This window comes from Oryx dammah, unplaced genomic scaffold, assembly GCF_014754425.2.
Source record: "Oryx dammah isolate SB20612 unplaced genomic scaffold, SCBI_Odam_1.1 HiC_scaffold_20, whole genome shotgun sequence".
NCBI classification, from domain to species: Eukaryota; Metazoa; Chordata; class Mammalia; order Artiodactyla; family Bovidae; genus Oryx; species Oryx dammah.
The window spans coordinates 696658-721154 of NW_024070204.1; the positions used below are offsets into that span (position 1 = coordinate 696658).

Sequence of the window (24497 nt, forward strand, 5' to 3'; positions counted from 1 at the left end):
GTGCACACATGTATGTGGTGCTGAGTGTGGGTGTGCACACACGTGTAAGCACATTGTGATGCTGTCTGTTGCATGTGTCCGTGTGGGTGTGCACACACGTGTGTGCACGTGTGCAGCGCGTCCTGGCGTCTGTCAGCGTCCTGGGCCCGCGCTCTCCGAGGCCCTCACTGGTGTGGTGCTGTGCCAGGTTACGTGGAGGAGTGTGCCCGCAGCTCCTCCGTGGACTACTTCTGGTACCGCGAGACCCTCAACATCTCCGCCTCCATCGATGACTCGGGCTCCGTGCAGTGGTGGATCCTGCTGGCGCTGACGTGCGCCTGGAGTGTGCTTTACGTGTGCACCATCAGGGGCATCGAGACCACCGGGAAGGTGCGGGGCTGTGGGCGCTCCAGGGGCCGGGGGGGCCCCTTAGCAGCTCTGAGGGTCCGGCCCTGCCCGCCGCCTGTCTGGGCAGCGCCCCAGACTCAGTGCTGGACCAGACAGTCCCAAACACACGCTTCAGAAGCCGCAGGCGGGAGCGACTGAACGGTGACCGTGGTCATGAGAGGACACGGAGACCAGAGGGGGAGGCGGGGCCCAGGGTGCGGGAGGAGGGGACACGGTCCCGGGCTCAGCCCTCCTGCTCGAGGTGGGCCCCCAGCCCACAGCTGCCGCCTCCCCCAGGCCGTGTACATCACGTCCACGCTGCCCTACGTCGTCCTGACCATCTTTCTCATCCGGGGTCTGACGCTGAAGGGAGCCGCCAACGGCATTGTCTTCCTCTTCACGCCCAACGTGAGTCTAGGCTGCCTGCCCACCCTGGGCTCCGTGACCCTGCTGGTCCCTGGACACTGGCCGGGCCTGTGAGGGCAGTGTGTGCCAGCCTGCGTGTGGCTCAGGGCAGAGGGCCTTAGGGTCATTTTCCCTCTGGCCTCTGCTTGGTGGCCTCAGCTGTCCCTGGCCTCCCGGCTCCTGTCCTCTCCTTGGACGCCCCTCCTGGGCCCCCCACCCCGTGGCGCGCGGCTGAGGGCCTCTGTCTGTGCAGGTCGCGGAGCTGGCCAAGCCAGCCGCCTGGCTGGACGCGGGGGCCCAAGTGTTCTACTCCTTCTCCTTGGCCTTTGGGGGCCTCATCTCCTTCTCCAGCTACAACCCTGTCCAGTGAGTGCGCCGGACGCGGGTCCCCCGGGGGCGGGGGGCTGCTCCTCCAGGCGCCAGGCGTGCGCGGAGCCTCGGTCTCCCCGTCGGACCAGCTGCAAGGCTGGAGTGGGGTGGGCGCTCGCCAGAGTTGCGGCTCCGAGTCTCCGGGATCGTGGGCGGTGGGGCTAGAGGCAGGCAGGCCGGCTCCCAGCTGAAGGTGTTCTCAGGAGCTGTGGGGAGCGGCTGCAGCCGGCCCCTGGCCCCCCGTGCCTTGGCCTACGTGTCCGTCTCTCTCCCAAGGCTGTGGCGTCCTTGGCCTGCAGACAGGCCTTGCTAGCTGGGGCGTCCTTGGCTTGTGTGTCCGTCTCTCTCCTGAGGCCGGGGCGTCCTTGGCCTGCGTGTCCGTCTCTCTCCTGAGGCCGGGGCGTCCTTGGCCTGCGTGTCCGTCTCTCTCCCGAGGCCGGGGCGTCCTTGGCCCGCAGACGGGCCTTGCTGGGCCGTGCCAGCTCTCTGGCTGCTGAGCACGTCTGTGCTCCAGCTCCGTGAGCACCTGTTTGCGTTCCCCGCGCGCGTGCCCTGAGGCGGGGGGGCCTTGGGCCTTGTGGCGGCTCCGGGTCTAACCATCTGAGGAGCCGCTTTCCCCCTGCAGCTCCTGTAGGGCGTGTGGGGGCGCTGGGTCCTCCCCACCCTCACCCACGCCTGTCACTCTCAGATGCTTGGGTTCCGGCCACAGGGGAGGGTGTGGCAGCTCACTGAGCTTCGTGTTTGTTTTTTAGTAGCAATGGTTTTTTTTTTGCCTGCCCTGGGTCTTCCTTGTTTGTGTGGGCTTTCTCCAGTTGCAGCAAATGGTGTCTTCTCTCGTGGTCCACAGGCTTGTTTGCTCTGCAACCTGCAGGATCTTCCCAGACCAGGGATCGAACCTGTGTCCCCCTGCGTTGGCCCTCACTGGGGTCTGATTTGTGTTTCCCTGGGAGTTCTTGACAGAGGCGCCTGGAAGGCGGGGGGAGGTCAGGGGTCATGCACCGAGCTGAGGGAGGCTTTAGGTGTCGAGGTGGAGACGGGGTGTCCTCAGCCACGAAGGCCTGGGGTGGGCTGGGGGGCAGCATTTGTGGGGGCAGGGAGGGGGTAAGGAGAGGGAGGGAGGCGTCCAGGCCTGGGGATGGAGGCACCCGGCCCAGGCCGCCTCTTCGAGGCCTCTGCAGCTGGTGGTCGGAAGGTCCAGGCCATCCTGCGCGAGTGGGGCTGATGTGCCCCTCCTGAGCCCAGAGCAGACGCTGGCCGAGCGGGAATCTGAACACCAGGGTCTTCGGCCCCAGCTCCAGCGTCCCCAGGGCGTGGGGGCACCGAGGGGCCTGCAGGCTGCAGCAGGCCTGGGGCCCATCACCTGGTGCTCGGCGAGCCCTCCCCACTCCCTGCCCAGCGGTGGCTCAGCCTGTCCGGCTGGCACAAGATGCAGCTCTGACCACCTGTGCCAACGCGGGCTGGCCGTGTGGACACCGCACTCCCTGGCCTGTGCTCATCGACGCCACTTCCATCCACAGCAACAACTGCGAGATGGACTCGGTCATCGTGTCTGTGATCAACGGCTTCACGTCCGTGTACGCGGCCACCGTGGTCTACTCCATCATCGGCTTCCGCGCCACTGAACGCTACGACGACTGCTTCAGCACGTGAGTGGCCAGTGGGCGCCCCGGCAGCTGCGGTGGCCTCATCCCCACCTCCGCCTCTGAGGAGCCCCCCCGGATGGGTGTCAGCCTCGCTCTCTTTCCAGGAACATCCTGACGCTCATCAACGGGTTTGACCTGCCCGAAGGCAACGTGACGCAGGAGAACTTCGCTGAGATGCAGCGGTGGTGCAACGCCTCCGACCCCGTGGCCTACGCCAAGCTCAAGTTCCAGACCTGCGACATGGACACCTTCCTCTCGGAGGTAGGGCCCGGGCAGCAGGCACCTTGGGTGGACACCGAGCCTCCCCTGGGAGTCCTGTTCGGCCACACGGCTGCCCCCCTGGCTATCCTGCGCCGCAGGGCCCAGGCACCGCCCTAGGGCACCAGCATCTCCTGGACCGTGAGCCCCGCGTGCGAGGCCATGAGACACCCTCTATGGGTGGACCTCTCCCGTGGCCTCATGTCAAACACACAGAAACACCCCATGGTCCGTTTTTACCGTAATTCCTCCTACACAAAGGTCAGAGTCATCGTCAGTGTCCTTCTGAAGTCACCGGTGGCCATCAGGCTCCCAGGAGTCCCTCCCTGACGCACACGAGCTCGAGTGCCAGCCCCCAGGCCGAGCGACATCTCCTGCTGTGATTGCTTGTAGGCCGCGTCTACTAATCTTAGCTTTGCAGTTCTCTCACTGGGAGCCACACAACATTTCGGGGGCATGTTGAGCATTTTTGAGGGCCTGGCACTGCTTCTCCAGGGACAGCACCATCCTGCCAGGAGTGGACACAGCAGAGGGTCCTCCCCACTTGGCTCTCCCTGGGGAACGTCACAGGGACCGCGCGTCTCAATCCCCCTTCCTTTTAAAAAGTGACCATCTCAAGGTGCCACTTCTCACCTGGAAGCTCAGTTTGTGGGGGGTTAGTCGGTCTATGCCTCCTGCACCCCTGGTAGTCTTCCGTCAGCCGGGAACGCCCGCCCCCTAGCCCTGGGCAGTGCTGACGGGCTTCTGCTTTCCCACGGGTACAAGGACGTCAGGCCTCCCGGACTGCTCCTCTGCGATGTCGGCTCCACAGTGCTGTGACGACCCCCTGCCACCTCCCCATGGCTCTCGGAGTCCTTGTGTCCCAGGAATGCGTGCAGATGCTGTCGCGGGGTCATGGGCCCTGTGGGATCCCGCCGGACCCACTGGCTCCTCATTCAGCCCCTCCGAGCTCAGGGCTCTCTGCGAGGTTCAACCCCCGGGAACCCTGAGCCTCGAGAAGGGGGCCCAGTGCCCGAGACCTCACTCGCCTGCGTGGGCCACTCCATGCAGAGTGTTGTCCTTACGCACCCGCAAACACGTTTATGGCGCTGCCTGCCCCGCGGGCCACTCTGAGCACTGGTGGGCGCACATCCAGGGGTCTGTTTCAGGGTCTCGCTTAGGCCCGCTGAAGTCGGTTTGCATGATGGCCTCGGCTGTGGGCGGGATGGGGGCATCCACCGGCGACCAGACGGCGGTCCACGCCCATCTGCCCAGTGTTTCTGTCTGGGCTGCACGGGGCCCTGACCACCGCTGGACAATGTGGTCAACTTCCCAGCGATGTAACCAGTTCAGCCTTTTAAATACACCTGGAGCCTAAACGCCAAGACCTGCGGCCACTCCACAGAATGGCCCTCGTCAGCCACGGCTGTGTGGGCGCCGGGCGGGCGGGTGCAGAGCCGTCCAGGGTCAGGGCCAGACCGGCCAGTGGGCACCTCTGAGGGCCCTGGGTGACGCTCCTGCCACCCTGCAGGGCGTGGAGGGCACCGGGCTGGCCTTCATCGTCTTCACCGAGGCCATCACCAAGATGCCGGTGGCACCCCTCTGGTCCGTCCTCTTCTTCATCATGCTCTTCTGCCTGGGCCTGTCGTCCATGTTCGGCAACATGGAGGGTGTGGTCGTGCCTCTGCAGGACCTCAACGTCATCCCCAAGAAGTGGCCCAAGGAGCTGCTTACAGGTGGGCGGGGCCTATGGGCTTGTGGGCGGAGCCTGCGGGTGGTGTGGGCGTGGCCCGTGAGGCTGTGGGCGGGGCCACGAAGACCGGCCTGGAGGCCGCGGTGCCGGTGGAGACCCTGGCGCAGCGGCCAGAGGGAGACTGCGGCAGGCGTGGGGCAGACGCCCGTGACGGCACCCCGCTCTCTGCTGCCACAGGCCTCATCTGCTTGGGGACGTACCTCATCGCCTTCATTTTCACACTGAACTCCGGCCAGTACTGGCTGTCTCTCCTGGACAGCTACGCGGGCTCCATCCCGCTGCTTGTCATCGCCTTCTTCGAGATGTTCTCCGTGGTCTACGTGTACGGCGTAGACAGGTAGGGGCTGGGGGCGGGAAACCCCATGGTAGGGGGTGCGCAGGGCCGCGCAGGTGTCTCTTCTGTCCGGAGTGGGGTAGGGGTGGCCTGAGCCTGGGAGGGCAACAGAGAGGCCACGGAGCTCGCGGGCGGTGCAGACCCCGCCCTCTGCAGCGTCCAGATGCCCCCAGGCCTTGGGGAGTGCGCTGGCAGCAGCAGCAGGAGGCAGCCCAGTCTCAGGGCGAATGGGAGAAGGCAGGACGGTGCACAGGCGTTTGCTGTGGGTGGATGGGGCTTCCCCAGGACCCTGCCTGGAGCGGGGGGTGGGGTACTGCAGTGCCAGTGCTCAGACTCCCAGGGGTCCGAGCAGGGCTCCTCTGCCAGACAGAGGCTCAGGCAAAGACAGGCAGACAAGTGTGGCAGTGCCGGTCGCCCCTTGGCCGGTCATTCAGGGCATCACGGATTGGCAGTGTTCTTAATAGGAGCTGGGCTCACCACCGCTCCAGAAACGATCTGGTGAAATTAGTTAAGGTTAAATGCACAAGCCCATGCAGGGGGCCCTGTTAAGACCCCCAGCACTGCACCACCAAGAGTGCTGGTGAGGCTGCCCGGGGTCAGAGCCACTGCCCTGCCAAGGAGACTGAGACGGAGCCGGACAGCCCCCCTCCTCGGTCCCCAGCAGCCCTGATCTGCCCTCCACATCAGTGTCAGCCTGGGGCCGAGGAGGACGCGGCCTCTGACGAGAGTCCACACGTCTAGCCTGGCAGTAGCCCCACGGGATGGCGGGGCTTCCCGGAGAAGGCGTGTCTGCCAAGAAGGATGTGAGAGGTCAGAGTGCAGCATCCCAGGGGAGAGACCGTCTCTCCGGGAGTGGAGACGCCGCCGCCCTCTGCCTTCCGGGGACTAACGGCCCCTCGGCCTCTGATTCCAGGTTCAACAGGGACATCGAGTTCATGATCGGCCACAAGCCTAACATCTTCTGGCAGGTCACGTGGCGAGTGGTGAGCCCCCTGCTCATGCTGGCCATCTTCCTGTTCTTCTTTGTGATTGAGGTCAGGGAGGAGCTGACGTACAACATCTGGGACCCAGCCTATGTGAGTCCTGGGCCTCCAGGGTGGGAGGGTGGGGGCAGGCTCCCCCTCCCTCAGAGGCAGGAGCGAATCACGAGGGGCGGGCATGTTGCCCCGAGTGAGACCCCGGCTGCATGGTTTGCTCACCCGAGGCCACTCTATCTCCAGGAGGAATTTCCCAAATCCAAGGAAATCAAGTACCCAGGCTGGGTGTACGCCGTGGTGGTCCTTGTTGCTGGGGTCCCCTGCCTGGTCATCCCCGGCTTCGCCATCTACAAGCTCATCAGGAACCACTTCCAGAGGCCAGGGGACCAGCGGGCGCTCGTCAGCTCACCGTCCGCGGCCTCAGTGAATGGTGGCCTGTGGGCCTAGGCAGCCCAGCCCGTGGGGTGGGGGTGGTGTCTGAGGAGGAAGTGGGCTGCATGTGTGTGCACATGTGTGTATTACGTGAGGGTGCATGTGTGGGAGCATGTACACGTGTGTGTTGTTCATGTGAGTGTGCCGTGGGTATGTGTGTACACCATGAATGTGCAAGTGTGAGAGTGTCTGCCGTGTGTGGGCATGTCCCTGCGCGTGTGTGCGTGTGTGCGTGTACACACGTGCAAGTGTATGTGTACATGTGTGGATGTGTGTGTGTGCATAGCAAGGGACATCCTCCTGGTGTCACACACGTGTGTGTGCACATGGGTGTGTGTGTGCATGTGAACACATGTGGGCAGGTATCTACGTGAGCCAGTATGTGTGCATATTTGCACGTGTGTGAGTGTGTTCCAGCATGCATGCATCTGTGTACTGTGCATGCGTGCTCACGCTTGTGTGTGTGTGCACAGTGGTGTGTGTGCATGTGTGTGCATGCATGCCTGTGGCTTTGCTTGCACACACACTTGTTGCCTTGCAGCACACGCGACCGCTAGTAGGGCCTGGGGAGCTGACGGGCGGTCCACCTCCACCCCACTCCCAGAGAGTCAGCCGCCACGGGGGCTCTGCCTCTGCCCTTTCCTCTCGAGGTCCCCTCCGACCTTGGGATTCTTGCCGTGAGGTCGGGGCTTTCACCCCGTGACCAGGAGCAGCCTTCTCAGGCCTGTCCAGAGGAGGCCAGTGAGCTTGACAGAACTTGGCCAGCCCGGTGGGGCCCCACCCGTCCAACAGAGTCTTGGCCACATCCTGGTGTCGAGAAGGCTGATCTGCTTAATCCCTGCATCTGGCTGCCAGCAATAGATGAGCAGTTAAATAAAACTCAGCTTGGGTGACTTAAGGCAGACGCCCCCTCACACTTGGTATGTTCTTGAGAGGACATTAACTGCATGAATATTTAGCCAGATGTTGAAAAGACGGGTTGTAGGATAACTCAGCCTTGGCCACCGGGGTGGAGGACTGCCCATGCGTCCTGAGCGATGTCAGGGACCGTGAGGGCAGGGGGACTGTCCAGCTGCTGCTGCTCAGTGAAGCCGGCGTTGGCGCTTCCCTCCCACGGGGACGGGATGCCACATCCAACCTCATTCGAAGTCACGTGAACTTGGGTGTTTGTTTCCAAGAACCAGTCACCTCCACTTTCCACGCAAGAATCTGCAAGTTTATGTTAAACTGGACTTGCCAAAGATTCTCCATGCAGGACCAGAGAGCCGAGTGGTGGGTGGGAGACTCCTGGCCGGCATCCTTGGGATCCGCCTCCTCTACTCCCAGAGCTGTCTGACCCTGTTGGGAAAACTGCTCAGGACCCCTTAGATACACCCCACCCCACCCCCACCCTGGGGTACATGGAGGGGAGACACTCCCAGACGTGACCTGGGCGGGGCTGGGCCGTCTTTGTTTCTTGGTGAGGGGTTCTTTCACAGACTTGATGTTTTGCAAATTGTTAGAAATTTGGGTTTTGTGGGTGTTGTGTGTACCTGTCTGAATAAATCACTGTCTTTCATAATCTTGGCCTAAATGTTGTCTACATGAGACAGACGAGCCCCAGCCTTGAGGGGCCTGTGCAGGGCTGCAGGGCTGCTGTGTCCACGGAGGGCCCCCGCCCCCACCATTGCCCCAGGCTCCCGGCGAAGTGCCTTCACGTGGGGGCTGCTGGTGAGGCCCCTGGGCGGGGGCACAGGAAGAGGCTGGGCCTCACCACCTGTCTTCCTTCTCCCACGCCTTTCCATCTGAGTCGCCCTTCCTCAGCGGGACCTGCTTCCGCAGCCCCCTGTTTGGGACCATGCAGCCCGGCTGAGAGAGGAGTGTCCAAGGAAAGTCAGATTACGGATAAGGGGCCCGGTCCTGTCCTGGTGGAGGCATCTGCTGGGCGGTGGGGGAAAGGGTCCGGGGAGTCCCCAGGGGGAGGTCTCAGCTGAACCCACCATGTTGGCTCATCTCCGCTCCAGCCCCCAGACAGGAGGGGACCTGTGCTGAGGGAAGGGCTCACACCCACCCCAAGCCTGGCCACGCCCCTCCCCATGCCACCCTCCCAGGGAACCCCTTGGGGATGCAGGTCGCCATCCTACCACAGCTCACAGTGGGCTCACATTGGCAAGGATTCCTGGGCTAGGGGCTGGCAAATGCCAGGAGAGGGGTGGTCTTCTGGAACTCATCTGGACATCCTCTGCAGAGCCAGCTGGAAGGCGAGCACTCGAGCCAGCTGGAAGGGGAGCACTCAGAGCCAGCTGGAAGGGGAGCACTCAGAGCCAGCTGGAAGGCGAGCACTCGAGCCAGACGGAAAGGTCACATTCAGACCATCTGAGAGGTCTGGACATTGGCTTAAAAGTAGACACGGCAGCTGCCCTGGTCCTACGCGGGCATTCGCCCACGTCCACGCAGAATCCTGCTGCAGACATTCATTGCAGCTCTTCCTCACGGCCATCCCGGTCAGCGCATGGTGGACACAGCACCCCATGGGCCATATTACCGCCCGCCAGGCGGGTCTCCAGAGACCAAGGCCCGTAGCCCAGCTCACACTGTTTACACAAGGTCCCTCTGCAGGGAGGGAGAGCAGAAGCAGGCCGTCGGGGGTGCAGCCACACGAGGGACGGGGCCCCTTTGAGGATGGCCGTGCCCACTGCGTCAGCCGTGACGCTGGGAGGTACCTGCAGGGTGCCGAGTGGGGCCCCGTGGGCGCTCGGAACTGCTCCTCACAGCCACACGTGCACCAGCAGTTGTTCCGGAAAGTTTATTAAAAGTGAACAACGTCTATGGAACAGGTAAACGGGCCGCAGCCTTGGAACCCCTGAGGTTCTCACGTCGGTGGGGTTGGCCACAGACGTCGGGCAGGGGCGGGCGGAGGAGGGTCCAGGGTCGGGAGGGGCACGTGGTTGGAGGGGGCTGTTACCGATTAACCAGCTCCACTGGTTTTCCTTTAAATCACAAGAAAGCACACCTACAGGGCAGAAGGCTGGCGACTTCCTACTGCGGCGGAGGCTCCGGGCCGTGGCAGGCATGGCGGGCACCCCGGGGCCCGACCCACCTGCGGATGGCGGTGGGGAGGAGCGGCCAGCGTGGGACAGCAAACTCCAGTACCTGCTGAGCTGTGTGGGCTTTGCCGTGGGCCTGGGCAACCTCTGGCGGTTCCCGTACCTGTGCCAGACGTACGGCGGAGGTGAGCCTCCTGGGTGTGCCCCTGCCGCGGCCTCTGGGATGTGGGAACTCCCACGCCAGGGGATCTGTCCCCCAGGGCCCAGCCGGTGACAGCTTTGCGGTGCTGCTCAGCAGGCCGCCCGCCTAGGCTCCGCCGGGGTCAGGGCACCGGGCCCCTCTCGCCGGCACTGTGTCCTCACTGACCAGACCTCAGAGGACAGCCAGGGGGCCGCAGCCACGTGGGGAGCTGAGACGGGCACCCAGGCTCCTGCACGGAGCCCGCGGCAGTGGCTGGAGCCGCTCAATGGCCCGCGGCTGTTGGTGTCACACCTGGTGTTGGGGACAAGAGGCACAGACTGGGTGGACTGCTGCCCTCGGGGAACAGATGCAGGGTGTGGCTCACTGTGTCCCCAGGCTCAGGGCGGGGTCTTCCCGGACAGAGTCACCCTATTGTGGTGTCTGACCTGAGGCTTCCCCAAGGCCTGCGCTTCCCAGCGCCGGCAGAGCTCCCAGCCGAGGCAGGCACTGGTCGAGTGTCCCCTGCGGGGCGGCGGCTCTGGCCTCCCTCCTGAGATGGGGAGGCTGAGGTGGTGAGAATTCAGCCCATCTTCCGGTCAGGGGGTTGGGGGGGGTCCTTCCTGTTCAAGGGCAGAGGCTGCCTGTTCTCCACCCAAAATGAGGGGGCAGGGGGTCAACACAGAAGGCAGAGTCCACATGAGCACTGCCCACCAAGCCTCTTGGTCATCCGGACATGGCGTCTTCGAGGTCTCTTTTTTCTGACGATAAGATCTGGGCCATGTGGGAAAATCTGAGCATGCAGACAAATGGCCGGACAGTCCTCGGTAACCGCCGCCCTGGCGCCAGAGCCTCCGTGGGTCCGGGGTTGGGGGGGCGGCCGCACCTCCGTGAGTGCGGCGTGGAAAGCATGGAGCTCCCCGGAGCACCGGCGCAGACCTGAAGCCGGGCGCCCAGAGCCCCCAGTGCCTGGCATGCCAGGCAGGGCCTCGGTGACCCTCCACACACAGGGCTCTGCCACCTGCAAGCCCAGCACTGCCCGCAGCCTGACCCACTGCCCAGAGCAGCCGGAGCGGGGCCCAGGGCCCCTCCCCGTGGACACCGCCTCTGCCTCCGTCCAGACAGCGCCTGGGGCTCCGAGACACACCTGTAGGGGCCAGGAGCCAGCTTTCCCGGGCTGGAAGCTCTCGACCAAATGCCACAAAACAAGCTTCTCACGTGGCGAGAGGCCCTTCTCCGTCTGCTCTGACCACCTCTGGAGACCCTGAGATATGCAGGCAGAGGTGACACGCAGACAGGGCATCGCCTGGTTCGCACCCACAACCCCCTGACATCAGGACTGCGCCTCCACGTCGTGGAGGGAGGCAGCGTCATCACAGAGCTGAGTGGACGTGGATGTGGGGCCGTCCGGGGCGTCAAATACAGTCCGCTCCGCAACGAGCAGAGGAGGCGGAAGCACAGTGCCCAGTGCTGACCCCGGCTGCTGAGCGCAGGGCTCCAGCCCGGGCTGTGGCTGGGGTCCCCCCAGGGAGCTGCAGAGGACCCAGTTCCTGCGCTGCCCTGGAGGCCTGTGGACTCTGGTTTAGTGTGGAGCCCTGGGGTCCAGCAGAGTGAGCCTCTCGGCTCTTCCTTTAAACTCTGCCGCTGCCTTCCCGCACGGACCGCAGCCGCGGCGCGCCGGCCAGGGGTCAGGCTGGGGGTCCGGTGGGGTGTCAGGCCTGGCCCCTGCGGGCTCCATGGGCTTGGGAAGCAGGTCCCCCCCCGGCCCCGTGTGCCCCTCTCCCTCCATCCTCCCGCGGCTCTTTCCTCAAGATCACAGCCACTGGTCCTTGCCGCTGTTCTGACCTGAGGCATCTTTTCTTACTGGGCCGAATGGCTGTGTGCCGCGCCCAGACCCGCCCGCAGGGGACGGTACACAGCAGCTGGCCATCTGATGACTGTGTGCTCCTTGGCACGGGCTCTGCACTGGCCCTTCAGCTCCCAGGGCCGGAGCATCGGATGTGCAAGGCTTTCCCCACACTGACCGGGGCTCTAGTTCTCAGTGGACGCCGACTGGGTGCCCCAGAACCTAACCCAACCCTGCCTGCACAGGCTAAAGGCGGCCCCACAAGACGCCCCCCAACCTCGGATGCCAACCTGGAGTGGCGGGTCCCCAGGTTACCGTGGCTTCTTCCGATTCTTTACAAGTTCAAGGGGTCCCAGAAGCCCTCTTAAGACTAAGCGATTTGCTGGAATGGCTCGGGAAAACACTCAGGTCTATAGGTTTACCATGAAGGATGCAACCCAGGAATGCCGTCCGGGAGCAATGCAGAGGCGGGCCCCCAGCAAGGCCCCCTCCTGTGCCTCTGCCAGGCAGGCACCCTTGACCGGGCCCTGGGCTGCTGGCTGGTGACTCTCAGTCTGGGAGTCCCAGGTGTGGGGTCACCCTGCCCCTCCATCTCCCAGCCTGCAGGGTCAGCTGGTTGAGGTTGAAGGACGTCAAGCTGTGCCCCTCGCCCGACCCCCTGACACGCCGAGGGAGCTCGGAGGCCGAGCCAGGACAGGACCAGACACCCTCCTCTCAGTTCAGCGCAGGGTCCCGGATCCGGGCAACAGCTCTCCTTCCGCCTTGCAGGCTGGCAGAAACAAGCCTGCCCCATGCCACCCCCACCGGCTCCTCCTGGAGTTAGCATGGGGGGGCGAGTGCCCCCCCGGACGCAGAGCCCCTGAGCCCGGCCCCCAGCACCCCAGCTGGGCCTGTGATCTGGGCCCCTGTCCCCACGGTGGTCATGTTGGGGCTGAAATAAGCCTGACGCACAGGCTGGCTGCTGCTCAGCACCGGGTCACAGAAATGCCTCCTGTCCGCCTCTCCCCAGAGCCGGGAGACTCAGCCACAGGCCAGGCCCCCGTCCCGCCCCTCCCTGTCCATCCCCCCTCCCCAGACCTCTCCTGGAGCCAGACCCTCTCACGCCGCCTTCAGCCAGCCCCTGAGGCCCCCACCTGGACCCCGTCCAGCTGGGGCCTCCCCCTCAGACCGGGTAGAGATGGGGAAAGGGGGCCAAGGGCCAGTCAGCCTGGAGGCCTCACCCTCCCAGATGGTGGCTCAAACGCGTGGGGCTCGGGCCCTGGGCATGCAGCCGTTCCAGGCCCGCCTTCTCCATGGCAAAAGGTGTGCGTCCTGGGGCCCAAGCGTGCCTCAGGAAGGCGCCTCCATCCGCGACCTGGACCCCGGGTCCCTGGTGACCTCTGGCCACAGCCCCCGCTGGAAGCCCTGCCCACAGGGGCCCTCCTGCCCCTGGGAGGCCTTCCTGGGGCCTCTGGGGCCTCCACCTGGAGCTTACCTCTCTAACGCACTTTGCCATTTTGCTGCTACGTGGGAGATACTGAGACGCACAGTCTGCCCACATGCTGGCCCTGGGGTCCCGTCAGGCCCACGTGGCCCGAGAGCTCTGTGGCTCCCCCAGGGCTGTGACTGTGTCCACACTTCGGACGGTGACAGAAAAAGCCAGCACGAGGCTGTGCTGGTGAAGAACGTGGGGCCTTGGTTCATGGGAGTGGCTCTTGGAAGCTGAACCCAAGCTTCCCGTGGATGGTGGGGAGAGGCGTGCCCACAGCAGCCCATGCTGCTGGGCGGGGCCTGATGGTCTGTGCTGCTCCCTGGGGTCCCCCGGACCCCTGCAGGCAGCAGCTGCGGGAGCCAGGCAGCGCTGAAGCAGCCACACGCGCCGGCCCAGGGCAGGCGGGTTTCCAGGGTCTGGACAGAGGACGTGCGGCTGAGACTCCCATGGTGCACACAAGGCCGATTCCACCTCTGGGCACTCAGTCTTCCTCCCAACATGCGGGAGCGCCCTGCGGGGACCCACGTCTCCCCAGCAGGCCTACAGGCTCAGGGATGCCCGGCCCCCCGCCACCTGCCCGGACCCACGCCATCCACGTGGTGCAGAAGGGAGCCGCCGTGTCTGCCTGCCTGCCCTCGAGTTCTTGCCGAGAGGCAGCTCTGTCCGAGGGGCCCGGCACCCAGGCCCACCCTGCTGTGAGCACCCCAGCATCTGAGCAGGGGTGAAGGGGGGGAGGGGCTTCCGGCCCTAACCCAGGGTGCAGCTTGGGGGACCTCCGGTGACCACCTCCTGCAAGGCCTTACTGTGAGCAGACCAGCTCTCCGTCCCAGGAGCCTGGGAACCAGGGGTGTCAGGGCCCCAGTGAGAAAGCACCTCAGCCCACGTGTCAGTGGGAACCCCACACAGCCCCAGAGGGTGGGCCCACGGCTTCAGCAAGCACACCCCCGACGCCGGGGCCATCTCCCTTGGCGGCCACGAGCGCCTCTCCTCATCCCCCCACCACCCAGCACCGTGTCACCTTTGCCAAGGCTGGGCCGGGCACAGGGCAGGGCCCACTGACGGCCGCGTCTCTGCAGGCGCCTTCCTCATCCCCTACGTCGTCGCCCTGGCCTTCGAGGGCATCCCGCTGTTCCACATTGAGCTTGCCATCGGCCAGCGCCTGCGCAGGGGCAGCGTCGGGGTGTGGACAGCCATCTCGCCCTACCTGGGCGGCGTGGGTACGTGCCCCCCACGCCCCCCGCCTGCAGCTGCTCTGTGGGGTGGGGGTGGGGCTGTGTCTACGCGTGCTATGCGTGTTTGCTGCGTGTTTGCTGGGTGTTTGCTCGTCACGCCAGTGCACGCCCGGCGGTTCAGAACGGAAGGTGCAGGGGTCCCGGGCACGCAGGTCCCCGAGGCAGGAATCAAGTGTGATGCCGGAGGCAGGGGTCCACCCCAGAGCAGCAGCTCGCTGGCCCATGCTGCCCAGTCTGTGCGCACGGGGCCCTGAGCACACGCGACCTAGGACCTCATGGCACCTGGGGAGACTGGGCAGAGGGCAGCCCTGGTTCCCCGAGTGCCCGTGAGGTGGGCTCTGCTGCAGACGGCCCCAGCATCGCCAGCAGGCCTATGGCACGCCTGGTGGCTTCAGGCTGCCCGAAGGCCCACCTAGAAGAAGACCGAGGCTGGCGGATGGGCCCCTGAGGCCCAGCCAGGAGGGTGCCGGAGCGGGCGGGCAGCAGGGGCCTCAGCCTGACGCAGGGAGCGAAGACACGGGCTGGGCGCGAGGGGGTCCATCGGGCTGCCCAGGGAGGCTGACCGTGCCCGGTGCCCACAGGGCTGGGCTGCTTCACTGTGTCCTTCCTGGTCAGCCTGTACTACAACACAGTCCTGACCTGGGTGCTCTGGTACCTCCTCAACTCCTTCCAGCACCCGCTGCCCTGGAGCGCCTGCCCACTCGACCTCAACCGCACAGGTACTGCTGTCGGGAGAGACGCCCAGTGCAGCCGGCTCCCCGGAGCTGGGTCCTGCTACCCTGCGCTTGCCCATTTGCTGTGGACCCCGGGGCCCCCTCACCAAGTAGCACCCAGGCCCTTGCAGCTGCTCACACAGCTGGCGATGAAAAGCATGCCGGTTGGGCTGCTCATCCCCCTGAATTAGGTCTTCAGGGGGACCCCTCTCCAGCCCAGGGTGCATGCCCTCCGCGGGGACCTCAGGGGTGGGGAGTGTTCACGGTTTTCAAGTGTGCTCATGACTCCGGGGGGGCCTCTGTCCCCGAGGGCCCCCTGTGCCAGCTTGTGCTAGGCACCTACTGGACAGGCTGGGCAGCTGCAGAGGCCCCCGGCGACCAGCCCCCCGGGCCCACTCCCAGGGTGGCGGGGTCCTGCTGGGTCCCTGTGGCCCGCGGCCCACCTGTGCGGGCCCTGCTGGGTCCAGGCCTCGTGCAGGAGTGCCAGGACAGCAGCCCCGTGAGCTACTTCTGGTACCGGCAGACCCTGAACGTCTCGGCCGACATCAGCGACGGCGGCCCGGTCCAGTGGCGGCTGCTGCTTTGCCTGGCGGTCTCCTGGGCCGTCGTGTACCTGTGCGTCATCAGGGGCATCGAGACCACCGGGAAGGTGAGCCTGCGGCAGCCCTGCCCCGGAACCCCCGGCCCCCCAGGGCCCCTCCTCTCTTCTAACTCCTCGGCCTCTGGGGCTCAGGGGTTCTGTCCGTGTCCCTGGAGAGCTGGGCTCCTCTCACCGTGAGGTGAACCTCCTCAGCTCGGGGAGTCTGCTCTGAAATCCTCTCTGATGTTAGAACAGCCATTTCAGCTTCTTTGACTAAATTAACTTTTTTTCCAGCTCTTTTTCTTTCTGTCTGTTTGGGTCTTAGTGTTTAAGGTGTGGTTCTGGTAGACAGCACGCAGCTGGGTCTTGCTTTTTCCCCAGGCTGACGGTCCCTGTCTGTCTCCCTTGGGGTGGTTGGAGCATCGACACGGACTGCTGTTGATGGGGCTGGGTGCGGCCCGTCACCCTGCATTTATTTTCTGCTCGTCCCCTCTGCTCTTTGTTCCTGCTCCACTCTCTCTGAGCTGTTTTGGATGCCGCTCAATGTCCTTTGCTCGGTGGCTGTAACTCGGTGGTTGGAGTTGGGGCTGCAGCCCACGCTGTCTCCCAGCAACGCTGCGCCAGGCCACAGCGGAAGCCCTCAGCATCGCCCTTCTCCCCTCAGTGACCACGCTGTCATCGTACCTTTTACTACAGTGTCATAAACAGCAAGCGCAGCCTCAGCACTTCTTTTTTCTTGGCTACACCACTCAGCCTATGGGATCTTAGGTCCCCGATCAGGGACTGAACCCAGGCCCCGGCAGTGAGCGAGGTGAATCTCAGCCTAGGGAACGCCTGCATTCTCAGCAATTTTGTTTTAAACCCTGCATTATCTTATAAAGAGACTGAGGCAATGAGAAAAAATACTGAAAGTCACCTCGTTTCCACACAGAAAGGACCAGGGGAGCCTGAGTCTGTGCCTCCCAAGTCTGCCTTTCAAACTGCACCCAGCTCCAGCTTCCCACCCCTCTTCCTCCCGGGCTTGGATAAGTCCGGTACTTTTTACATTTGTTGTGATTTCAACAACTGTGACTATACTCCATGCGTTTCTGTGGGGCCTCCCGACGGCGGTTGTGGAGGTCTGTGGGTCTGAGTGTGTGTGAGCTCCTGCACTTTATTTTGGTTAACGTATGAGGGTGATAATTACTCTCAGGCAAGGGGCTCCAAGCTCGAGGGGACTGGAATTTCAGACCCAACCAACCAGCCAGAAACCCAAATAGTCCTGCGCAAACGTCCCTAAAGATGCCCCGGGTGGCCCCACCGTGTCTGCACTTGGGGTCTGGGGCTCAGGACGGAAGGGTCCCCATTTGCCAACTGAATTTTTGCCAGCTGCCATGTGTGCAGACCCTTCCCCAGCCCTGAAAGAACTGGGTACTGGTCCTGCTGGGGGAGAGCGGGTGGGCAGGTGTGCACCCCACGCACCCCATGCAGAGGCCCTGTGGGGCCTTAGGGTAGAAGGAGGAGGGGCCCGTGGACCCGAGGGAGGCCACTGCCCACCGCGGCAGAACCCGCGTGTGAGCCTCAGGGCAGCCCAACCTCCGAGCGTGACTGGGGCCGGCAGCCCGCCGTCTCCAGTCAGACCCCACGACCCGGCAGTGGCCGGCGGCCGCTCCCGTGCCCCGCGGACTCGAGTGGACGCAGAGGAGGCTAACGACCGGCCTTTTCAGGCGATTTATTTCACGGCCCTGTTCCCTTACCTGGTCCTCACGGTCTTCCTGGTCAGAGGGCTCACACTGCCCGGGGCGATGCAAGGACTGACCTACCTGTTCACCCCTGACGTAAGTGGGCCCCACACCCAAGCTCCCTCACAGGCCCAGGCTCGGGAAACAAGCTGGGGCCCCCTCAGCCACGGGAGCAGAGAGACGGCCACAGGGAGGGGCGGCCCGGCGTCTCAGGGGTCAGGTTTGGAGGGCGGGGAGCAGAGGAGAATGCGGCCTGGGATGTGGGAGGGTGTGAAGTGGGGGTGTGGGGGACCCAGACCTCACGTCTCTGAGGGGCTCGTCCAGGAATAGGAGCCCGCCAGGAGAGGACCACCGGGCCGTTCCACAGCCTCCGGAGCCCCAGGGGTTGCATGGCTCAGCCCCTGTCTCCCAGGCCGGGCCCCCTGGTGGGTGCGTGGGTAGGGTCTGTGGGTCCCCAGTGGGAACACCAGGCCCTGTGTGCAGGGGGCCGCGCCCGGCCCGCGAGTCCTCGAAACCCCCAGCCTGCAGGGAGCTGAACACCCCTCGGATCTGACTCCCAGCCCTGAGAGGGCTGTCCTCCTGTGGATGGGCGCAGGGGGCATTCCGTGTCAAAAGCAGGGAGCCCAGACTGGCCGTGTCAGCGCGCACGCTCCCCACACATGGTCCCAAGCTGTCTCAGAGCCTGGGTGGGCACACAGCTCGTGGGAGCGTCCCGGGGATGCTGGGCATGGTCTGGACAGGAGGCACCGGGCTGGGGGGCCTGTCTGTGGACCACGGGTCCCCGTCCCCCTCCAGCTGCGGGTCCTGCAGAACCCCCGGGTGTGGCTGGACGCGGCCACCCAGATATTCTTCTCCCTGTCCCTGGCCTTCGGAGGACACATCGCTTTCGCCAGCTACAACCCGCCCAGGTAGGCTGGGGCTGCGGCCAGGGGCCACGCTGCTGAGGGCACGCCGAGCAGCTTGCTGTGACATCCTTCCTGGAATGCGGGGTCAACCAGTGCGAGCCTCTGATAAGCACAAGCTCTCGGGGTTCCAGCAATCACTGAGTCACCCCGAGGGCTGGGAGGCTGCAGCCCTCTGAAGCAGCTAGCAGCAAGTTCCAGAGCAGCTGCTGGAAGGGAACTGGGGTCATCAGAGCCAGAACAAGGTCGTAACCGGGGGCTGCCCGTGTGGCCATAAAAGCAGAATTGCAGCCTGCGTCAGCCTCCCGGGCACCGAGAACAGACGCCCAGGCGCCCGCCTCCCCACGCCGCCCAAGCGCGACCGCGGGTCATAAACACACCGCATGAGGGATGATGCGCTGACAGCAGCCGCGGCGCGGGGGGCGGGGGCAGCGGGCGCGCGGGAGATGGGGGCAGCCGGCACGTAGGGGGCGGGGGCAGCGGGCTCGCAGGAGATGGGGGCGGCCGGCACGTAGGGGGCGGGGGCAGCGGGCACGCGGGTCCTCAGGGGCAGCCCCCACACGGGTCCGCAGGGGCAGTGGGCGCGCGGGGGGCGGGGGCAGTGGGCGCGTGGGTCCGTGGGGGCAGCGGGCGCACAGGAGATGGGGGCAGCGGGCACGTAGGTCCGTGGGGGCAGCGGGCGCCTGGGGGGTGGAGGCCTCCAGTGGTTGCTCCTGCTGAGCTTCAGCCTCCGCTCTTGCACGGCAGCCACTACTGTGCGTTTCTCATCTGGAGACCAGGCACCCACACCCAGGGGCCCCAGCTCGCTCCCGCCCGAGCCCGCAGAGGAGACGGTCCCTGAGGGTTGGCGCCAGCAGCAGCCTTGAGCTGGGGTCCCGGGCGGGGGTTGTGGGGAGGGCTCTGAGAGGCGGCGGACCCAGGAGGGGTGCCCTGCCCCAGGCCTCCCCGGGGCCCTAAGGCCACGGGAAACTGCACAGGAACAACTGCAGGCGAGACGCGGTGAGCATCGCGCTGGTGAACAGCATGACGTCCCTCTACGCGTCCGTCGCTGTCTTTTCTGTCTTGGGGTTCAAGGCAGCCAGCGACCACGGGCAGTGCCTGGACCGGTGAGCAGGGGCCCTCGGGCGCTGAGGAGTCAGGGAAGGGGGCGGTCTGCCTGGAACTGGGGCGGGACCCGAGCTGGAGGTTGGGTCTTGGCCAGGAAGACAGGTTCCGATGAGGGAGTTGTGGACAGGGTGGGCCCCCGTCCAACAGCTGGGATCCTGACGGGAGCGGGGGCACACGCAGAAACGGAGGAGGAGGCAGGGGCTGCAGGGAGGCAGCCGCAAGCGCAGGCACAGCTGGGGCCCCTCCCCTGGGCCGCGGGGGACCCCAGCCCTGCCCATGCCTCGTCCTGGACTCCCTGCTCCAGAGCTAGGAGGTGACACGTCCTGCGGCTTCCGGTCGCCCAGGCTGCGGTCATTTCTCACCACAGTCCAGGAGCCGGCTCAGTGAGGACGGATGGCCCGGTGGCCTCCCAACGCAGGTTCCCTGGGGGGGGACCCACCAGAGAGGCACAAGCCCGCCCTCCGCCTGCTGCTGGAGGTCCAGGGCAGCTCGTGGACGATGGCCTCGTCGGCAGTGTCGGCAAGGCACAGGGGCATGCCTGCCATGATCCCCCAGCCACACGGGTGAGGAAGGGCAGCCGCCCGCACCCCAGGCACAGCAGAGCACGTGCGTGGCTCGGGGACCCCGAGAGGCCGCAGTGGCCGCGCCCAGGGAGCAGCGTTCCCCCAAGGGCCAGCTCTTCCCACCGCTCCCCCCAGACACCCAGAGAACAAAACCGCAGAGCGGCCACCACGGAGCTCCCCAACGGCCGCACCTCAGGCGGCGTCACCGCCTTCTCGCTGTGCCGGGGTCACTAGACTGCGCCGACACAGCAAAATCAGAGACGGAACGCACACACTCGAGAAAGCCACGGCCCCAGCCAGCCTCTGGGCTCGTCCACGGCCCTGGGGGCAGAGCGCCCCGGGCCTGGCAGGAACGGGCTCAGCAGCCACCCCAGACACCTCTGCAAAAGGCTTTGGAACTCTGCGGGGTGAGGTGACAAGCACGTTCTAGCAAGCAGAATCGGCCAACACAGACGCCCCCACGGCATCTGAGCCGTGAGCCCTGAGACGGACGTGGAGGTGTGAGGAGCTTGAGACCACCCCCGCTGGGGAGATAGGAGCCCACAGGCCAGAGGGCAGGAGGCTGCATGGCCTGTTTGTACCCTGGCCCTAGGGGCCAGATAGCCTATGTCCCCCACGTGTGCACAAGACCCCAGGCGCCCCCCAGAGCCCTCCCCTCCGGGGCCGCTCACCCAGCTCCCTGCCCCCGCAGAAACATCCTCCACCTCATCAATGCCTTCGACCTGCCCGAGCAGAGTGTGTCCAGGGACGCCTACACTGCGGCCCTGGCGCGTCTGAACGCCTCACAGCCAGCACGGGTGGCTGGGCTCCCCCTGGAGGCCTGCCGCCTGGAGGACTTCCTGGACAAGGTATGCAGGGGCCACGGCGGGGCTGCAGGTGGCTGTAGGCGTTGACCAGGGGTCGGGGGTGAGCCCTGGGGCCTAAACGCGGCACCTCTGACAGGGCCTACTCTGCAGGCGAGGTCCGGGCAGGGAAAGCAGGCCTTGGGGCTGCCCAGAGCCCAGGGAGAGGGGCGGGAGCACAGCCCCAGAGCCAGGCCACGGCTGGCCGACATGGGTTAGGGACAGTGGCCGGGGGCGGGCAGGCCCCTGTGGGCAGCTGTTGAATGGGCTCCTGAGCCCCAGGCCCAGGGGTGCGCGTCCCCCACCGAGGGTGATTTGTATGTGGTAACAAGGCCCGAACGGGGCAGGGTCACCTCTGCCTGACCCAGGAGGGCGCCCTGGCCTTCCAGCAGGGAGTGAGGGTGGGTGTGCGTCCTGGCGTGACCCCTGCTGGCATGCGTGTGTCCCAGTGGGGGGGTTGTGCTGGTGCACACGTGTCCTGGCTGGGCTGGGGTGCTGGCCCACGCGTGTGTCCCGGGGGGCGTGCTAGCACAGGCGTGTGTCCCAGGGGGGCATTCTGGCCCACGCGTGTGTTCTGGGGGCGTGCTGACAAACGCATGTGTCCCGAGGGGTTGTGCTGGCACACGCGTGTGTCCTGGGCGCGTGCTGGCCCACGCATGTGTCCCGGGGGCGTGCTGGCCCACGCATGTGTCCTGGGTGGGCATGCTGGCCCATGTGTATGTCCCGGGGGGCATGCTGGCCCACGCATGTGTCCCAGGGGCGTGCTGGCACACGCATGTGTCCCGGGGGCGTGCTGGCCCACACGTGTGTCCCGGGGGCGTGCTGGCCCACGTGCGCTGTGTTGCAGAGTGCCTCGGGCACGGGCCTGGCCTTCATCGTCTTCACGGAGGCCGTGCTCCACATGCCTGGCGCGCCGGTCTGGGCCGTGCTCTTCTTTGGAATGCTCTTCTGCCTGGGCTTGTCGTCCATGTTCGGGAACATGGAAAGCATCATCACTCCGCTCCTGGACCTGGGAGTCATGCCCAGGAGGGTCCCCAAGGAGGTGCTGACAGGTGAGTGCGCAGCCAGGCCTCCTTGCTGGACATCAGATGAGCATCCCCCACGGGGACTCGAGGGCTGGTCCCCGCAGCTCGGGCTGACCCCCCAAGGGCCAGGGAGCACGGGCGGGCACTGCGTCCCGCATGGCCCCCGAGGGTGTCCTCCAGGCCGGGGTGCCGGGCACACGGGGGGCACTCCAGAGACGCCTGATGGGTCATGTCCAGGCCTGGCCTGCCTGCTGTGCTTCCTCATGGCCACCTGCTTCACGCTGCGGTCGGGGAGCTACTGGCTGGAGATCTTCGACCAGTACGCCGCGGCCCTGAACCTGATCCTCCTGGCGTTCTTCGAGGTGGTCGGGGTCGTTTATGTTTACGGGATGAAGCGGTGAGTCAGCCACCCGGCCCGCGCCTCTGTTCCCGGCATCCCCTGGTCCCTGCGTGGGCCTCAGGCAGTGGTGGGCGACACAGGCCATCTGAGGTCCCCCCCGCGAGCCTGTCCACAGGCACTGCCTGGCACCGCCACCCGGCTGTGTGGAGGCCAGTGACTAAACGGTGGTCTCCAGCCTCCTGCAGGAGCCCCCGGCGTCCAAGCACAGGAGGGCCCCAGGGCAGGAGGGCCTGCCCAAAGCACCACGGGTCAGCCTCCCCTGGAGGCCTCCGAGGAGGCCCAGCAGCGCTCCACCACCCGCGCCCGGCCCAGGCCCGAGGCACAGCCACACCCACACCTGCACTCACACCTGCTGCCCTGCCAGACGGGGACCCTGGAAGTTGTGACTCCGACCTTTGTTCTAAGAGCTCCTGGGAGGCCCTGAATGCAAGCCTCCATGCTGCTCTAGAGGGGCAGAGGGCTTGTCCACAGACCCAGCAGTGGCGGGGGCAGCGCACCCCGGACTCGGGGCCACGCGGTCTCAGAAGGGGACCCTCAGGCAGCCTGCGGAGAGCTGGGAGGGGCGGGGACAGGCAGGGGGCCCAGCGCGGGGTCCTGAGCGGCTGCAACCCCCTCCCGTGTGTGTGGTGGCCGCTGCATACCCTGGGCCTCTCTTCCTGCCCTGGGACCCCGGTCAGGTGTCACGGCCCCCCTACAGCTGGTGGGGGCTTCTCTGCGCTCACAGAGCTGGAGGCCCCCGACCGGGGCCAGATCCACAGGTCCTGCTGCCCCCTGGGCTGGGCTCGGTGACCCCTTGGGCCTTTCCCATCCATTGACCTGGGGGCGGGGCGACCCAGACGGCCACCTCATCCAGGGGCCACTTGGGAAGACGGGATGCAGGTCAGGGTGGAGGTGGGGACAGTCCCTTGGGCCACATCCTGGTGGACAAAGGCTGCTGGCCGAGTGGACGGGGCCTGAGCCCGAGCCCAGGCTCTGTGGCAGGTTCTGTGACGACGTAGCCTGGATGACCGGGAGGCGGCCCGGCTTCTACTGGCGGGCAGCCTGGAAGGCTGTGAGCCCCCTGCTGCTGCTGACCATCTTCGTGGCCTACATTGCCCTCCTAGCCAGCTCGCCGCCGCACTACAAGGCCTGGAACCCCCGATACGTAAGTCCTTTGGGTGGGGGGGATGACCCCAGAACCCAAGACCCAGCCTGACCCACCCCGGTGCCCACCAAGGACATCTGTGCCCCGGGGCCCACGTGGGCTGCTTTCTCCCTGAGACCGCAGGTCCCTGGCCCTTGATGCCCCAACTCCGGCAGCCCCAGCGACCTTGGGGCTGACCTTGGGCGAGGGCCTCACTCAGCGGAGGGAGGGCGGGTGCAGGCTCCACACTCCGGTGACCCCGTGGCCCCTGGGGGCGGGGCTTCAGGCCACACGCCCCACGTGCCATGGGGCCACCTCTGCAGACACCTGGCCAGTCTCAGACGGGACCCGCCACTGAGCCAGCCAGCGCGCAGGGTGTGGCCTGGACTCTTGGCCCTAGGCTGCACGCTGAGCCCGTGAGCTTCACCAGCCTGCCTTCCATCTGCAAGCTCAGAGCCGCCCCTTCTCCGGGGTGTGGACGCAGCCGGTTCTAAAATCTCCCCAGAAAGCAGCTGCCCCACACAGCCAGGCGGGCCTAGGAGGAATGGCGCCATCTCCTGGGGGCTCCCGCCCTGTTAGAGTCACCATGGGCCTGGGATTGGGCGGGTGGTGCTCCCCTCACGGAGGGAGAACGGAGCCTGACTGGGTCCAGGGGTCAGCCCCGGGACCGTGCGGCCCTTCGGGTGGTCCAGGGTGGCTCTCTCCAGAACGCAGCACCCCAGGTCCCTGGACTGCCTCTCGGAGCCTAACCCCACGGGTGGCTTGGCCGGCCAAGTCCCCGAAACTTCAGCCGCCCAGGTGCCCGCTGTCAGGGAGCGGCCCTGGCCACGTCCCTTCCCCTCCACCCACCCTGGGGCCCCTGATAGAGGAGGAAACGGGCTGAGCCGCCCCCCACGCTCACGGCCCCTGGGGCCAAGGGCCAGCCTCCTCCATGCAGGGAGCACAGGTGGGGCGACCTGCCTGCTTCCCGGATGCCCCCCTCAGGCCTCGTGTCCTGCAGGAGCAGTTCCCCTTGCGGCAGGAGAAGCCTTACCCAGGCTGGGTGCTGGCCGCCTGTGCACTCCTGTCCTTCCTGCCCACCCTGTGGGTCCCGGTGGTGGCGCTGGGCCAGCTGCTTGCCCGGTGCAGAGAGAAGACGCGGGACCCGCCGCAGGAGGGTGGCAGGGCCTGCTGAGCACGGGGCCAGGGTGGCGGGGAGGCCTGCCTGTGCCACAGCCGGGGTGGCATCAATACACGCACACTCAGCCCCAAG

The 24497-nt window shown here is 65.9% G+C and overlaps 2 protein-coding genes across 2 annotated transcripts in view; both read left to right on the forward strand.

The window, feature by feature from the left end:
• SLC6A19 (solute carrier family 6 member 19) overlaps nt 1-8077 on the forward strand; it is a 20622-nt gene extending 12545 nt beyond the window's left edge. The window contains exons 3-11 of the mRNA XM_040262201.1: nt 188-369; nt 664-774; nt 1025-1137; nt 2658-2786; nt 2888-3044; nt 4552-4756; nt 4951-5110; nt 6021-6183; nt 6328-8077. Of these exons, the coding sequence (XP_040118135.1) occupies nt 188-369; nt 664-774; nt 1025-1137; nt 2658-2786; nt 2888-3044; nt 4552-4756; nt 4951-5110; nt 6021-6183; nt 6328-6531 (1424 nt within the window). The 3' untranslated portion in view covers nt 6532-8077. The remainder of the gene's footprint in view (nt 1-187; nt 370-663; nt 775-1024; nt 1138-2657; nt 2787-2887; nt 3045-4551; nt 4757-4950; nt 5111-6020; nt 6184-6327) is intronic.
• A 1490-nt stretch (nt 8078-9567) lies between these two features.
• On the forward strand, nt 9568-24497 carry SLC6A18 (solute carrier family 6 member 18). Its single transcript, XM_040262233.1, has 12 exons — nt 9568-9727; nt 14114-14254; nt 14851-14988; nt 15450-15631; nt 17269-17379; nt 18079-18191; nt 19163-19291; nt 20547-20703; nt 21545-21749; nt 21960-22119; nt 23104-23266; nt 24246-24497. Exons 1-12 carry the CDS (start codon nt 9568-9570, stop codon nt 24417-24419), a joined length of 1833 nt encoding a protein of 610 aa, XP_040118167.1. The 3' UTR covers nt 24420-24497.

What these genes read in the sequence shown, in the direction of transcription:
- SLC6A18 (XM_040262233.1), top strand. Translation starts at nt 9,568, where the DNA reads ATGGCGGGCACCCCGGGGCCCGACCCACCTGCGGATGGCGGTGGGGAG. An exon ending in GCATCGAGACCACCGGGAAG is followed by an intron (nt 15,632 to 17,268) that starts GTGAGCCTGCGG and finishes CGGCCTTTTCAG; the next exon opens with GCGATTTATTTCACGGCCCT. An exon ending in AGGCCTGGAACCCCCGATAC is followed by an intron (nt 23,267 to 24,245) that starts GTAAGTCCTTTG and finishes CGTGTCCTGCAG; the next exon opens with GAGCAGTTCCCCTTGCGGCA.